The 16,542-nt window shown below is 42.6% G+C and overlaps 1 protein-coding gene across 4 annotated transcripts in view; it reads left to right on the top strand.

Moving 5' to 3' along the window:
- The window catches only part of LOC109985143 (titin), a 168,706-nt gene that overhangs the window by 49,703 nt on the left and 102,461 nt on the right, over positions 1-16,542 (top strand). For 2 of the 4 annotated variants that reach the window (XM_065962529.1, XM_065962526.1), the window contains 26 exons: positions 1,530-1,820; positions 2,699-2,986; positions 3,449-3,571; positions 3,804-4,086; positions 4,167-4,350; positions 4,919-4,999; positions 5,773-6,040; positions 6,409-6,618; positions 7,486-7,563; positions 7,652-7,678; positions 7,927-8,115; positions 9,643-9,711; positions 10,045-10,116; positions 10,311-10,388; positions 11,361-11,579; positions 12,091-12,165; positions 12,301-12,375; positions 12,557-13,024; positions 13,191-13,265; positions 13,360-13,422; positions 13,598-15,001; positions 15,299-15,373; positions 15,580-15,666; positions 15,904-15,993; positions 16,190-16,264; positions 16,428-16,517. In XM_065962529.1, the coding sequence (XP_065818601.1) occupies positions 1,530-1,820; positions 2,699-2,986; positions 3,449-3,571; positions 3,804-4,086; positions 4,167-4,350; positions 4,919-4,999; positions 5,773-6,040; positions 6,409-6,618; positions 7,486-7,563; positions 7,652-7,678; positions 7,927-8,115; positions 9,643-9,711; positions 10,045-10,116; positions 10,311-10,388; positions 11,361-11,579; positions 12,091-12,165; positions 12,301-12,375; positions 12,557-13,024; positions 13,191-13,265; positions 13,360-13,422; positions 13,598-15,001; positions 15,299-15,373; positions 15,580-15,666; positions 15,904-15,993; positions 16,190-16,264; positions 16,428-16,517 (5,037 nt within the window). Of the gene's footprint in view, positions 1-240; positions 520-798; positions 1,078-1,529; positions 1,821-2,698; positions 2,987-3,448; positions 3,572-3,803; positions 4,087-4,166; positions 4,351-4,918; positions 5,000-5,772; positions 6,041-6,408; positions 6,619-7,485; positions 7,564-7,651; positions 7,679-7,926; positions 8,116-9,642; positions 9,712-10,044; positions 10,117-10,310; positions 10,389-11,360; positions 11,580-12,090; positions 12,166-12,300; positions 12,376-12,556; positions 13,025-13,190; positions 13,266-13,359; positions 13,423-13,597; positions 15,002-15,298; positions 15,374-15,579; positions 15,667-15,903; positions 15,994-16,189; positions 16,265-16,427; positions 16,518-16,542 lie in introns of all 4 variants that reach the window. The other 2 variants (XM_065962525.1, XM_065962527.1) reach the window with 2 other exon arrangements.

Raw genomic sequence — 16,542 nt, 5'->3', positions numbered from 1 at the left:
GTCTCACATTTTTAAACTAGTTCAGGCTAGTTTAGCATTTACCTGGGCTGTAAATAAAATGTTTCTGATGGGGAAATCTAGAGCGTTGTGCAGTCATTGCCTTTGAAACAGAAGCCGTCCCTGGAGTAGGATCTTTTTAAGCTATGCTGCACACTTCTATGAATAATTATTACAGGATTCACTTTTGCTTTTGCTTGCTTACCATTATTGCCATTTAACAACCCTCACTGATTCTCACAGAGCCCACACGCTTCATCAGAAAGCTGGAAAACACCACATTCAGAGTCGGCCAGCCGCTGACACTTAGGGTCGCATTCACGGGTAGCCAACGAGTGAGTGTGAGCTGGAGGAAGGATGGCAGTCCGATCTGGGCCTCTTATCAGTACAATGTCAAGACCACAGACTGTAGCTGTGTGTTGGACGTCCTCAACAGTGACAGAGAAGACGCTCAGGGAAGATACACTTGCGAAATTTCCAACGCAGATGGATCTGACATCTGCCATGCTTATGTCAAACTAGGTAACCAGAACCAACAGCACAGTGCTTGTAGTTTGCTTCATTTATTCATGCATGAAGTGAATAATTCCTGACACTAAAAACCCTACCCCATTTACATAGCTTTTCGACTGCCGGCCATACCTTCATGTACGGGTAAAGTTCTCTCCATTCACATAGCCTCTCTTATGCGCATGAGGACGTCGCAGATCTCTTTGGATATTGCGCGGTCACATACCATTTTGTCCTCTGCATGTACGGGTCATTAATTCCTATGACTGATGTCAACATTGCTTCTCTCAGAACCTGTGCGATTTGTCAAGAAGCTGGCGGACATGTGCCATGAACAGGGTAAACCCTTGAGGCTGGAGTGCACTTACAGCGGCAGTCAGAGGGTCAACGTGACATGGAAGAAGGACGACAAGCTGATCTGGGCTTCTTACCAGTACAACGTCAAAACCACCGACTCCTCGTGTGTTCTGGAGGTTCTCTACAGCAACAGAGCCACAGCAGCAGGAAAATACACGTGCGAAATTTCCAATGCAGAAGGATCGGACACCTGTCATGCTCATGTTAAAATAGGTAACACATTAACCAAAAGCTTTTCCATCACAACTTCATCCCCACATTTGGTTCCATGTACTATCACTAACCTCCAGTGTAGTGATCGTTCCTGTGGTCGTGTTCTCGTTGGTTCGTAACATCTGTTAGGTCTTGAGTCACGTTGTGTTCTTCAGGGTTGGCTGGTCCTGGTCCTGTGTTTGCCGGATTTGGACAGAAACAGATTTTATGATGAGAGGTCATTAAGAGAGTTTTTCATCATGTTATGGCTGGGTCAGATAAATATTAGATAGCTTGAAAATAGTTTTTAATAGACAGGGTGGATGTTCTGTTTGCTTCTGTGTTGCAGGTTGTTTGATGTTGTCTCTGTGCTGTGGCTCTCTGTTTTCCCAGTATTAAGGGTCAAGGCCCAGCGGCCTTTAAAAAAGATTCTTACCCTGCCTGATTTTATACCTTTTCTCCCCCACTAACAGAGCGCAAAGTGCCTCCAAACTTCACCAGGAAGCCCTCTGAGTCTATGGTGGATTCTGTGGGTAAGACGGTGAAGATAGAGGGCCGGGTGTCAGGCTCTCAGCCTCTGACCGTCACCTGGTACAAGGACAACAGCGAAATCTATGGCTCTGACAAATACGATGTCAGCTTCCACAACAACATGGCTGTGCTGTGTGTCAGAGACTCGTCCACCTATGACAGCGGAGAGTACACATGCACAGCCTCAAACGAAGCTGGAGAAGCTTCATGTCGGGTTTCTCTCTCCATCTCAGGTACGAGGATGTCACTTTATCTGCAATAGAAAGAAATCTCCAATACTGATCAGGATTTGGATTCATGCTTAATCGCCATTTCCTTTTAAAGTGAACATAGGTGTAGTAGAGGCCGAACCTTTTTTAGATGCATATTACATTATTAGCATTTCATTCAAACTGAAGAGGAGTTTTTAAGGGTGCAACACAGAGTTTTAACTTTTTTTAAATTTCAAGTTGTCATGATACCAAATTAGAAATAGAAGAAATTGGCACTCAAACTTGCAGACAAACTCCTGCACATTGTCTGAATTAACGTAAACATCGGCAACATTGGGATTTGTGTGTCGGACTGCACAAATTCAAATCGAATGTGTGCTGTGATATTGTAGCTCATCTTATATTACACAGATTCCCATAGGAATTAATTGACTTCCAGTTTACGGTTGACCTACCGCCATACTCATACAGACGTAGAAACAAGGCGTTAGGTTGCAAACAATGATCAGCACGAGGTAAAGGACATCTTACCTGGGATATTTGTTAATAACCTGAAATACTGCTGGTTATACCAAAAGAATCCTGGAAAACTGGCCGTCACCCTGGTGGCTTTATTGACCCAAAAAAGATGCCAACATTAAGAGTTGTTGTTGACAGTGTTTATCAGAGAAGCCCTGAAGCTTTTTCAGAAAAAATCCCACTCCCAAACCTTGAAGAGTCTACCATTCACTCACACCAGGCACACACAGTATCAGTGTTGTCACAGCCAATACATCATGGCTTCATTTGTAAAGGTTTGTTCTGAAGTGTGAAGCAGACACTGTCGTGCTGCCCATTATTTCACCGTGTTTAAAGCAGTGTGTTATAGTTGTCCTCCTTCTTTGCAATCACTCCTTCAGAAAGCGGCCAGGTTCCAAAGTTCGACATCCCTCTGGAGCCGACGACGGTGAACGAGGGCGAGAAGCTGAGCATCAAATGCCACGTGATCGGCTCGGCTCCTCTGAACATCCAGTGGATGAAAGACAGGAGGGAGCTGACGTCCAGTGGAAACACCAGAATCACATTTGTTGGCGGGAACGCCTCTCTGGAGGTCAGCTCTGCTTCAAAGAGTGACGCTGGAGATTATCTGTGCAAGGCCAGCAACGCCAACGGCAGCAACTTCTGCAAGTCCAGGGTCACTGTGACAGGTAATCAGCTTTGAACAATAATCATTCTACGTATATCTGAGCAAGGGGCTCTCCATGGCAACCTGTCCTCTTTTACTTTTCACATTAAGTGCCTTCACTGCATCGTCACGACAGAACGGGATGTTTTTCACCAAACTGGAATACTTCTTTCAAAATTGTCCAAAAAGGTGTTTTCGGTTATTTGGGCATTTAAAATGATTTGAACCATTTTGCCCAACAGTTTGCTTTTATTCCACAGAATATGACTTATTGATCTTTCTTACATCTTTCAACCCAATGAAGCTTTCTTTGATGCATGGTTGTCTAATTTGTATCATTGTATCTGTTGTTGGAGTCATTTATGATATCAAACCGAAGCCTGGTTATAAGCAGTCATTAACATTGGACTGTTTGGCCAGAGGCTCATATTGGGCTTGTTGGTGTCAGTCAACACGTTTTTCATCTTCACTTTTCTTTTTTCAGAAAAAGGAGCCAAAGCAGCCCCAGCCGAGCCTGCCGCCCCAGCTGCCCCAGCCGCTGCCCCTGTCAAGAGACTTGACAACCTTTTCTTCATCGAGGAACCTAAAAACATCTCGGTCACAGAGAGTGAGTGAACAGGATTCCTCACACTGCTTGTCATTAACATTCACTCTGACAGCTTTCAGCCTTTGACACTTCTGAGTAATCATTGCTTTAAAAACAAGACAAAGAGAACAATTCATGGCCATGCCGAATGAAAGATGTAGGAAAAAAAAGAACAAGTGAAAAGAACAAATCAACACACTATTTCATACACAGGAATTCTTTATGATGCTTCATGTCTGTATTATCGTTGCAGAGGGCACTGCAACTTTCATCGCCAAGATTGGCGGGGACCCGATCCCCAGCGTGAAGTGGATGAAGGGCAAATGGAGGCAGATCACTGCTGGTGGTCGTATCTCTATTGAGCACAAGGGCCAGGACGCCAAGATGGAGATCCGAGAGGCCACCAAGTCTGATGCTGGTCTCTACAGGTGTGTGGCCACCAACAAACACGGAGAGATCGAGTGCAGCGCTGAGATGGCTGTCACCAAGAAGGAGGAGATGGAAGGACTGGGAGACATCAGGACGAGGCTGAAGAAGTAAGCTGTGCTGATAGTTTGAGATTATCCACGTCTCCGCCTGTCGAACATTCTCTTATGGTGTTTTTTATTTCCTTCAGGACACCATCAAAGCAGAAGAGTCCAAAGAAAGAGGGAGACATCGACATTGTGGAGCTGCTCAGAGGTCACGACCCCAAAGAATATGAGAGGATCCTGACCGAGCACGGTATCCACGACTACCGCGCCATCCTGCAGGCCATCGAGTTCCTGAAGAGGGAGAAGGAGATGGAGACTGGAAAAGTGGTGAGAGACGCACAGCTGCGACGGTTTATCAGTGGAGGAATATAAAACACCATGTTAGTTTTAAGGTCGTCATGACACCAGAAAAGTCAACTTTGTTACAATAGTAAAAACTAGGATCAATATTGGAGATGCTTTTGAAAAATGGAGAGAGGTTAGAACGCAGAAAGGTTTACAGACCGATGCAGAGCTGGATAAACACTGAAGCTTCATTGTCCACCACATGGCAACCTGCGTGAGCATCGACTCTAGAGAGGAGGGGGCGGGGGGAGACAGCTCTCTGTAATGTTTAGAATTTGGACTGTAGTACCCTTTTTAAACACCAGAGGTCAAAGTTACATATAAAGTATTGCTTGCATGTTGCAGCAGCACAGAGATAAACAGAAGGAGAAGCTTATTATATCAAATAAAAGTAATTCCTGATTGCACTAAGATGAGCTTCTCTCTTCGCCCATGTCTGGATCAAGGCTTCATGACTCAAATAATATCAGCTGTTTAGTATTTCCGCTTCCTATCACTATGCGAGGAGAACTTTAGTCACTTTATTGAGCTGTTGACCTTCCGCCTACAGGAAGTGGAGCATGGCGGCCGGGTCGATGAGGCGGACATGGCTCGATTCATCACACAGCTGGAGGGACGTGTCGGCACCGAGGTAACCAACAACCCCGTAACACCCCACACCGTGGTTTTTACACGGCAAAGTATCGGCATGAAATATTTGATTAAAGAGCTTTAAATCAAAAAGAGGAGAGGGATGAAGCACTACATGAATAAAACACAGATCTCTATTGAGAAAGCAGATTGAGTTTGAGTCTGTTCATTTAGATTCTTTAGTTCTTCTGTCTGAGCTTTAAATGTGTTTAATCAGCTCAGAGCCTTAACTCATTTATCCCGTCAGTTTTATAGAATTTAAATGTTATTTCTGTCTGTTTTAGAGTCTTGAGTTTAATAAACTGTCTCATGGCCCGATGTTTGTTTTTTGACCTAAAATGTTGATTATTTCAGTTTCAGTGTTTAAGTTAGTTGTTTGTGTCCATTTCAGAGCTTTACATTCATGATTAATTACATGAATTAATTATATCTGTCCTTATTTTTGCTGGTTTTTAAAGTCTGTGGTTCATGTTGATCAGTTTTCAAACATAAAGGGACTTTATGAGAACTTGTTTGAACTGATATTGCAGCTTGGTTTTTCTGTTTTAATTTCTTTAACATTATTATGAAAAGCACATCATCCTGTTCTTCCCAACTCGTCTTTTGTGAGATTTAGTTTAATCTAAATAAACATAGAAAAGTCTTCAGATGGCCCCGCCTCCGACAACAAACCTGCGTCCGTATAAACTCAACATTTAGACATGTTTATCAGAATGTTTTATCCGTGAAAACTTTACGATCTCTACAAGATTAAACATCAATCTGAATCCTCAGCCCGTCTCCGTGCTTGAGGACATCACGGACCAGACGACAGCTGAGAACCAGAGCGCCACCTTTGAGTGCCGGGTCCGGATCAACTACCCGGAGATCACACTCACCTGGTACAAGGGCACGCAGAAGCTGGACAGCAGCGATAAGTACGACATCAGCACAGAGGGCGACCGCCACTGCCTGAAGATCAAGAACTGCATGGTGAAAGATCAGGGCAACTACCGCGTGGTGTGTGGACCTCACATCTCCAACGCCAAGCTCACCGTGACAGGTAAGAGCGTCTGGAGTTCCTGTCCGCCCTGACGGACGCTTGTTTGTACGTCTGTAACATGTCCATTTTATTATCAGCAGCTGTTTACAGGACAGGTAAGCCGTTTGACTCCAGACTAACCGAACCCACACTGACCTCTTTGAGCCTGCCGGTTCACAGGATGACGTCATTCTCGTGTAATGTGAAGTTCTTGTGTCTCTTGTGTCTCTTGTTTCTCTTGTGTCTCTGTGTCTCTTAAATGTAAAGTAAATATAAAAACAAACCAAAGATGAGTATCTTCTAAACATAATAACCTCTAATCAGGATGCCATGTTTAAACGTAACACAAATCTGAAGATGGGAAGTTAACTCTGAATGTTTAATTTTAGCCCAACAAATTCAGTTCACTAAAAGCATCCGAAGTATCTTGGTGGACGAACGCCCTGCTGCCACCTTCGAGTGCGAGTTGGCCTTTGACAATGCCAACGTGACTTGGTACAAAGACTCATGGGAGCTCAAAGAGAGCACAAAATATAACTTCAGGACCGAGGGGCGCCAGCACTTTATGACCATCCGCAACGTAACTCCGAAGGACGAAGGTTTGTGAACAGAAGAGTTCAGATCTCATCACCATGGACAGATTTTATTTTATGTTTAATCACAAAAGGAAAAGCAAATATTCTGTTTCAGAGGTGAAACTTTGAGGGCTGTACAGTCCTGACGTATTGAATGATTTATTACATCGTGCAGGTTTAGCGTTAAATCACAGCTGATGGCTTGTTGAGACTAAATGTTACTGAAGTTTAAGTTACAGAGCCTGAGAGTCCATGACTGAAAGAGCGACTTGTTATCAGTGTTAGTACACAACCTTCATGAGGTTCTTAAGATTACAAGCTCCTGTGAGGAACTTTTGTATTTTGTCGATTTTGAGCGCCCCCTGTGGATGGAGGGGGGACCTCTTACCTCTTTGCTTACTTTGCCCTGTTCTGTGTAATTATTGTTATAAACACAAAACAATCTCACACTGCTGAATTTAATCAGTTAAATTAATCACTCATCATGAATCGTTGCCATAGAAACCAAAGCTGTTGTGCTTCAGGCGGTTGGTTAGCCCTCCAGCTAACCGCCCCTCAGATTGGTTCCAAATATTAAAAACAAACTATAAAGAAAAATGGTCCGTCTTTTTGCTGAGGGTCTAATTTACTCTTTAAGGTCATGAAAAGTCATCAGTATTACGTTCAGTCTTTTTCATAAACAGCTAAAACTCCTCACAGGATCTTTAGATGAGACGTAGAACAGAGGGTCATCAGCGTACGGGGATAAAGACGTTGATGGTTAACGGACCTTTTGGCAGCACATTTAATTGCATATGAATATTTTTGATGTGACGTTTGAAGCTTAAGAAGTGAGCTCTTGCTGAACACCAAACGGTAATAATCAGCGTCATACTGTCCTCAATCTGTCAGGCATTTACTCGGTGATTGCTCGTCTGGAAACGACCGGAGAAGCTCGAAGCACCGCTGAGCTTTACCTGTCGGGCAAAGGTGTGTACACGCCACCACACAGCAGAAGTCTCTGACGTTCAAACCAAAACTTCAGATAAAATAACATTCTGTACCCTGTCCTTTACAGAGATTGGGTTAGGAAGGGTTCCTCAGGGTGAGTATTTCAAATCACTCAAACTTATGACAGTAAAACTGAACAAGTCTTCAGGTTCAGACCAGCGAGAGGAAACCTTCACTCCGTTATTCTGAGACTCACGGAGCTTCAAAGTTCAGAGACACTCAGATTGTTGATATGTTTAAACACTTATTGTAAAATGGAGAAACTGTGAAGTTTTGCTGTCATAAAACAGTCGAATATTTGACTTCAACATGAACTGATGTTGATTTGTGAAAAACCTTCAGACGTCCCAGACTCATCGGTTCACGTGTCACAAACGTCTTCCATGGTGGTCCGAGGTGAGTCTGGGACGCTTTCATCAAACAAACTTTCCCTCTTTAACACTTTTACACAGAAATCACTCACTCTTAAATGTTTCTCTACAAAAGATTCTGCTGAGTTTTATCAGTACGAAGAACGAACACAAGTCAAAGGTACATAAAGGAATAATTCACATTTACTAAAATCACTTTGAATTCTGATTTTGCGTGAATAAAATTGTGACTTCAATATTAATATGAAAGTGTGCCCCTCCCCCGTCCTGAAGTTTAACCTCCTCCATCGTCCAAAATAACCGAGTGAACGTTACAGCCGTCCTCCCTCCTGACAATAATCTGCCATAACAACTTTAATTCTTCCACCTTCTCTAAAGACATATTTCAAATGTCAGGACATGAAAACAGACGTACAGATGAGGATCACGGCCACATTAGGAACTCTGAAAATAATTTTTAATCAAATGTTTCAAGACTGCTTTTCAAAATCTGTCATTAAATTCAAATCAAGAATTCAAATCTGACTTCAGTCACATTTCTGTGAACTCAAAAATAATTATGGAAGGAATTAATCTCAGTGTTTGAGGACTACAGCCTCAGTGCATGGGGGGTGCACACTAACCACTAGGCTACCTGCGCCCCCTTTAAGTCTTTAGTCACCCTTTCTCATCCAGACCTGGATTTTCAAATTCTAAGCCTTTTAATTGAACACAGGCTGAATGCAAAAATGTTATCTTTTGAGATTTTCAAATCAAATTTATAAACATTTAAAGGTCACATATTATTAAAAATCTACTTCACCATGTTCCTCTAATTCTTATATGTGTCTCTAGTCTGTCTACAAACCCCCCAATGATGAGAAAAGTCCATCCTCTCCGTCTTTTTCCTGCTCCACTTTTCAGAAAATGTGTGCTCAAACAGACTGTTTGGCGATTTCCCCTTAATGACATCAAGAAGGGCAGTAACCCCTCCCCCAGGTGGGTGACACTCCCACAGCTAGGTGTTTGTTCTGCCCTCTGAGTCTGCCTTCTCACCGTAAACAATAGGACATGGAGCGAGAAAGCCTGAGAAACTCAAGCCCTTCCAGAGAGGGGGCGTGGTCAGACACAGCTCATTTACATTTAAAGGTACAGACACAGAAACAGCCTGTTCTGAGCAGGGCTGCAATAGAGGGGTTTATAGGCATGATCAAATACAGGATCAGAGTGGATTTAGAACAAGAAACTTCACACACATGTTTTGACGAGCTCTGAGACTTATTTACACTGGTTGATGAGGAGGAGAATATGTGACATTTGAATGAAAATAAATCCGATAATCTGTTTTATCAAAATGTGACAAACTTCAGACTGCTGTTTAAAGCTGACATCAGATTTGAGATGAATGGCAGATCTCTGGTGTGTCGTTGTCGGACTCCTCATCTGTACTGAGTTCAAACATGTAGTGATGATGTTCTGGAGCTCAGATCTAACAGCTGATGGTTCTGTTTTATAAAGTACCTCCATCTTCACTCTGTCTGTCCGTCTGCGTCTCCTTCTTCATGTGTCTGTATCTGTCCTCTATCTTCATCTACATGTTTCCTCACTTGATTAATCGCAGTAAACCTGCAGACAGATAGAGACCCGTGTCAGTGGTCACGTGTCACTCACGATGTTTTGGTCTAAGCTCACTTTTCTCCTTCACCAGAAGAGAAAAAACCTGTGGAGGAAATAATTGAGAGGACTCAGTTGGATAGCAGAGAAGGAACCCCTCAAGGTATAAATCCCTGATTTTGAAATAAAAAGCAAGCTGGCTGTTTCCCATAAAGCTTGTGGCTGCAGCGTAGTGAAGCTGATCAAAACCACCACTCTGCTCACCACCGTGTTTGTCTGCCCTCTTGGTTTATTGTTCACGGCTTCAGCAGCTCATAGACGCTTCTCTTCAGTGTATGTGCTCTCGGACTGTTTCCTTACTCTTCTTCATGTTTCTTGTTTTTCACTCGTCCACCGCCTCCTCGCTCTTATTAACCCTCGCTGAAGCTTCCTGTAGTGTAGACGGTGTGAAGTTGATCTGTCATCGTTTTAATGTGAACTTTCTTGATCTTTGAAGCTCCTGAGGGTTACAGGAGAGCAGAGGAGAAACTCTCTGAGCCTGCAGCGCTGTCTTCAGTCTCCTTCACAGGTATCTCACCTTCTCTCCTTTTCACACCAGTCTGTTTTTTTTTTTTTTCTTACCCGTGCACCTTTGTGTCCTTTGTCTCTTGTTTTTGAGACCCTCTTCTTGTGTTCCTGTTTCTCTTCATGACCTTTTCATTAAGCATTCTTCATGTTAGTTGTGATCAGAGAACTGATGATGATGATGATGATATTTTTAAGTACCTGAGGCGATGAAACTGCAGCCTGATGGGACCGTGTCGGCTCAGTCGTGGCAGGAGGAAACTCTGAGCGCAGCAGGTAAACTTTGTTACTCTTGTTTGTCTTTGTCTGTTGCTCTTGAGTCTTCATCGACTCGGACTCTTCGTTCTTTAACATGACACGCACAGATAATCCTTCAGGAGTCACAAACACTTCATAAAGCACAGACACAAAGATAACATACAGAGTAGATATGCACAGGTCAAGGGTCAAAGTGCAGAAGTGTGCCGACTCTTCTTCTTCTGCACATTAAGTAGAAAACATTCATGCAGGAAGTCTTAATTTTTTAATTATTGCAAAGAACGTCACAAAGAAAGGAAGCCGACGAGCATTAAGAGATTTGATTTGAATTTTTAGTAATTTTTTCTCTTGATGTCTGCTCGAATATGTCAGGGAAACTACGTCGCTTTTGTGGAGATAAAAAAAACAGAAGTTCCTCGTTATCACGGGGAAATGCAGTTTAATAAAAGGGCTCAGGGCTTCTGTAAGAACACAGATTTTGGTTTCAATGCTTAAAGATTTATTCAATGAAACACATGAAGAAGAAATCTTTTCCATTTTGTTCATAATTTAAAAACAAACAAACACGGACTTACAAACCAAGAACACAAGACCATCCTAACACATGTTAGTTTTTGGTCATTTTTAAACACATTTTATTTCTATATCAGTAGTTTTTTATAAAACTTGAATTGTTTATCTGTACATTTATAGAATTTTGCATGAAATGTGAACCAGTTTGTCTTTCAATATTTAAAACAATTCTTTCTTTGTTTCCTCTTGGATCAATCTTTTGTTATCTTCTTCCAGTCTTGTCTTCATAACTTCATGTTGTCTATAGATGATTGTATTCCGTCCATCTATCTCTCTGTCTGTGCGTCCGTTTATCAGGTTGTGTGTGCGTCCTTATATGTTTCATGTTTTCTCTGTTCCCTCTGTGCCTTCTTTCTCTCTTGACGCTGTGTGTGCTCTCTGTTGACTCTCGGCCATCTTTCTCTTTTAATCATGAAGAACCTTCAGTTTACACCAAACCGCAGCCCAAACAAGAGCTAGTGACTGTTCCTGGGAAGGTCACTCCTCCACCTGCTCCACCTGAGGAGCCTCAAAGGGTTCCTCCTGAGCCTAAAGTAGCCCCCCAAAAAACCCCTGAGCCAACCGCACCCAAACTGAAGCCTCAAGAACCCAAAGTAGAACCTGTGAAGAGAGCACCTGAAGCACCAAAACCTAAAGGTAAAGTAGTAAATGATCACCTGAAGACATTTTTACACAATGTCCTTCTTAGTCTTTCACATTGCTGTGATCTAAAGCTTTAAGCATCATGTCTTCACTGCTAACCTCTTGAGCTGGATCTTTGAGTAACATGTGTTTGTGCTCGTTATCATCTCTTTACAAACTAACTCTAAACGGGAAGGTCGTGGCTCTGCTGTGTCAATAATGAAGCTCACACTTTCTACTGTTTTATAAATGTGTTAGCAGTAGAACAAACCCAACCAGAGGAAGTCATAGTTCAGCCAATCAGATGACTCCATCAAAGACTGGAGTAAGATTAAGAAACAGTGCAGGAGAGGCAGTGTTTTCTACTTCTTTGACCTCTGTGACCTGTGATGTCATGTGTTGTGTGTTTTGTGATCTCAGGCTTGTAGATTTGTGTGAAACACTCGTCAGAGTGGACACTAATGTCAAAGCCTTTCTGACTTCTATAAGGTTAACAAAGATTTACTCTTTAAAATGTTCTTTAAAGCACCAGAAGTACGAAGAGCTGATGAACCTGCAGTGAAGGTTTCTCCCTCAACACCGGAGCGTCTTCCAGCTAGAGGTATCGATTGATAATGTCTGGAATCGTCCTCATGTCCTCTTATATCGTCTTTCGCTCGTTCAGAGTGTAATCTTTGATGCCATGTTAGCCTTGGTGATTACCTGTTGGTGAAACAATGCATACATTTCTCTTAAGTACAAGATGTTACCAGACCAGAGGAGCCTGTGGTTCAACCTTCTCCATCAAAGGCTGAAGCTGCTCCAACTGCAGGTACTATGAAGATGCTGTGACCAGGCTTCTTTGTGGTTTTATTTTTGTGTTGTTTCTTTGATGTTATGTGATGTCAAACATTCTTTGAAGATGCTCAGCACTCGATAGAGTGTGACTGCACTTGATTTGATCAAAAATCATGTTTACAAGATGAACATCTTATTAAAAATGTTCTTCAAAGTTATCACAGAACCAAAGACACCTGAGCCAGAAGCACCAAAGTATATCTCTGAAACCAAAGCGGAAGAACCACAGAAGGTTCAAGAAACACCTAAGGGGGTCCTGGAAGAACTGAAGAAGGTTTCTGAAGTCTCCAAGAGGGTTCCAGAAACGCCCAAAAAGGTTCCAGAAGAACAAAGGAAAGTACTCGAGGAACCAAAGAAGGTTTCTGAGGTACCAAAGAAGTTACCGGAAGAACCAAAGAAGGTAGTAGAAGAGAAAAGGAAGGTTCCAGAAACACCAAAAAAGGTTCCAGAAGACAAAAAGATGGTACCACAAAAAACAAAACAAGTTGTGGAAGAAACAAAGAAGGTTCCTGAAGCCCAAAAGAAGGTTCCAGTGGCACACAAAATAGTTATGGATCTGCCACTAGAGCCAGATTTGGAACCACCAAGACAAATCCCTCCAGCTAAAAAGCCTCAGCAACAAGGTAGATATGTCTTCAACAAGTTCAAACCTCTTCAAACTAATCCTCACCCCTCTTGATCTTCTAACTTGACTTCTTTGTTTGGTCTATCTTGAGCTAATGTGTCATGGTTGTGTCCTGATGTCTGTGCTGTCATGTGTTTGCGCCACCATATTGGTTATGAAAACAGTAAAACAAAGGGAGGTACCTCAGAACACAACAGCACTAATCACACCACAGCTGGAGGCAGGTGCACCCACCAAAGGTACGCCCAAATTTGCATCTTCTCAGGTACATTTAGAAAGTCAGCAGAGTTTCTTGTAGACTGACTGGTTGTGATTATCTGTTCCTGAATCCAGACGAGGTTGACCCTTCTGGAATAGCAGTCCAACCAAAGTCTAAAGAAACTTCTCAACAGAGAGGTATGATTTTCAAAATGTTCAGTTTAGATTTAGATTAAGGATCCCAGCAGAACACATACCAAAATGAAATCGTGTTTTTGTGTTTTGATAGTTTTGTCTTGTGTTGTTTTTCTCTTGGCCACCGCTACATGGTGCAAATCTTCAATCTTGGGTCCTGTCTTAAAAACAACCCCAGTCCCCCTTAAGACTGGTCTTAAACAAACAGCACTAGAACTTGAAGACAGAGCAGAGATTTCTTTAAGGAAGGGTCCAGAAGAACAAATGTGTCTGGCAGAAGAAGTTGGACACAGACAAGAAGAAGTCCGGAGGTTTGAGAGGGGAGTGGAGCTCTGGGAGTCGACTGTAAGAGAAGACAACGCTTTGAAAATGGAGATAATACAACAAAGGGTTCGTGCAGAGGAAGAGGAAGAGGTGTCTACATGGTACAATGAAGATCAGCGAGTCGAAGGCACTGAACCGCGAGAAGAAACTGAGCATTCACACACAGAATATGAAGCTCAAGACCTACAGGACACAGGACACGGAGATGAAGATGACTCTTATCCAGATGAAACAGCAGCTGACCAGAAATCTGTGTCTCCACCTTTAGTGAAAGCCTTCGTCCTTCCACCAAAGACAGACGTAATCCCTCCTCCTGACAAAAGCCGGCCTACAGAGGAGGACGTTGCTGGATTCACAACCAAAAGAGAGGTATCATCTTACAAGAAAACTCACCAAGAAAAGAAACTCAAGGAAGCTGACATTTCCTGTACGTATGTGGAGCAAGAAGAGGTTTCTGAATCATTCATATCAATACATCATGAAGAAGAAACTGTCTATCAAACTGAGGATCTTGAATATAAAATATCCAAGACGCCAAATGAAATCACTGTACCAAAGGCGTCTGAAGTGCCAAAAGAAGTCAGTTTCATAAAAGCTCAGTCTGATGAAGTGGAAAAAATTCAATCTGAAAGAATCGTGCCTCATAAAGAAAGAGTTCCAGCTAAGCCTGAACAAGAGTTTCTCCCCAAATCATCCCTTTCTCATCCAATGGCAACAGTTCCTCCCAAAACAGAGGTGATTACCCTAACAAAGAGGGAGTCTCTTCTGAAAGAAATAACAAGACCTCCTACAGCTGATATGAAATCATCTCCTGTGTCAAATGAAGAACCCGTCCCAGCAAGTAGCAAAGTGTCGCCTCCAGTTCCTGCTAAAATTCCTTCAGCTGAGAAAATGGTCGGTCCTATGGAGGATACTCCACCCTTCACAGATTCTGCCCTCACTTCAATGAAGACCTCTGCTGCCCTTCCAAAAATAGTGTTACCTCCTGTAGAAGATGTTTCCCAAGACAAAGCCACTCAAGCAAAGAAACCAATCACTAAAGACAATGTGTGCCAGACTACCAGACCTCTAGATCCACCTCAGAAGACACCTCTTTCCCCCAAAGAAGAAACTCTTTTATCAAAGGAACCAGCATCTCTGGAACAACAAGTTTTCACCCCAGAGGTGGACTTATCTGAATCTGCTAGAACCACCACAACTGAAATTAAAGAAGAACCAAAGAAGGGGCTACAGAAGACTGAACAAACTCTTCAGAAAGGTACTCTTTCTTGTTTGAGCCGTACAGGCTTATGATCGCCATCAGATCAACCCCTCTTTAAAGAGATACCACAATAACCTTCATGTCTCGTGTCCATCTTCATTGTGAGACGTTACTAACATAACATATACCATGCACTAAGGAACCATTATTGGTCTAATGACATCTTTAATTTCTGTTGTTTGGTTTTACCTTCATATCTTGTCACCTCATTTAAATCCTCTTTAAGTCTTGAATGTGTCTTGATTGACCGTGTTGTTGTCTTGGTCGTGATCTTGGCATCTTGTATTTACAAAGTGTCTCCTCCAGAGGAGAAGAAACCATCTGCACCAGCACCAAAACCAAAACCTTCTCATCCTCCTCCTCTTGCAGGTAGTCTGTTCTCTGTGTACTTTCCTCTCTTTTGCTGGCTCATCAAGAGTCAGCCATGTTGTTCTTTTGTCAGTTGGTTTGTTTGTCTTGGTTTTACTGTTTTGAATGTTTCCAGATTCATGTCATTTGCTCTTTGTGTCACTGTTTATGTTTGACCAAGCCTAATCTTTTCTTGGTCATGACCTTGGCGTCTTGTATTTCCAAAGTATCTCCCCTAGAGGAGAAGAAACCATCTGTGCCAGTCCCCAAGCCTTCAGCTCCTCATCCTGCAGAGAAAGTAGCTCCTCCTGCAGGTAGTTGTTATCCTTGGTTTTGTCTGTCGTTGTGAATATATGTGTTTGCTGATTTTTCTCTTTGCTGGATGATCATAAGTTGCCCTCAACTTTCTTTGTGCTCTTTGTTTTTTGTTACCATTTCACTTGCTCTCCACTGTGTTCCAGTCTTTTCTTGCATTGTTTCAGTGCATCTGTCTGTCTTAATTGACCGTGTTGTTGTCTTGGTCATGATCTTGGCATCTTGTATTTCCAAAGTGTCTCCTCCTGAGGAGAAGAAACCATCTCCACCAGCACCAAAGCCTTCAGCCCCTTCAGCTCCTGCAGCCAAAGTTGCTCCTCCTGCAGGTAGTTCTTTACGTTCATTCTGTCCTCTTTTTGTCGAACCGTGTTTTTAAATGTTCTGCTTTGTTTCAGATAACAGTCTGTGATGTTCATGTTTCTTTCCTTTTAACGTCTTTAACCTGTCCTCTCATTTAATGTCTTATCACTTTCACATCTTCTGCCCTCTTGGTCATTCTCTTTGGTATCTTCTACTCCTAAGTGTCTCCTCCAGAGGACAGGAAACCATCTCCACCAACACCAAAGGTTCCTGTAGAAAAAGTGGTTTCTCCAGCAGGTATTTTCTTGTGTTTGTCATCAGTGTTTCAGTTTCTGTCTGTCCTGCCTCTCAGAACTGTGTAGGTTTGAAATCTTTAACTTTGTGTTGTTTCATTATCTGTCAGTTGTTTCTTGATAATCAGATCTTTGCCAGTGATTTAATCAAGTTGGCGTTCTTGTAGATCAAGTATCACCGATGGAGAAGAAACCATCTCCCCCAGCCGTAAAGGCTGAGCGTTCTCCTGCATCAGAGGAAATCCCTCCCCCTGAAGGTAACATCCCTTTAACTGTTCATCC

This window comes from Labrus bergylta, chromosome 13, assembly GCF_963930695.1.
Source record: "Labrus bergylta chromosome 13, fLabBer1.1, whole genome shotgun sequence".
Classification (NCBI taxonomy): Eukaryota; Metazoa; Chordata; class Actinopteri; order Labriformes; family Labridae; genus Labrus; species Labrus bergylta.
Note: the sequence above shows the minus strand (reverse complement) of the source record. Positions and strands in the feature narration are given on the sequence as shown.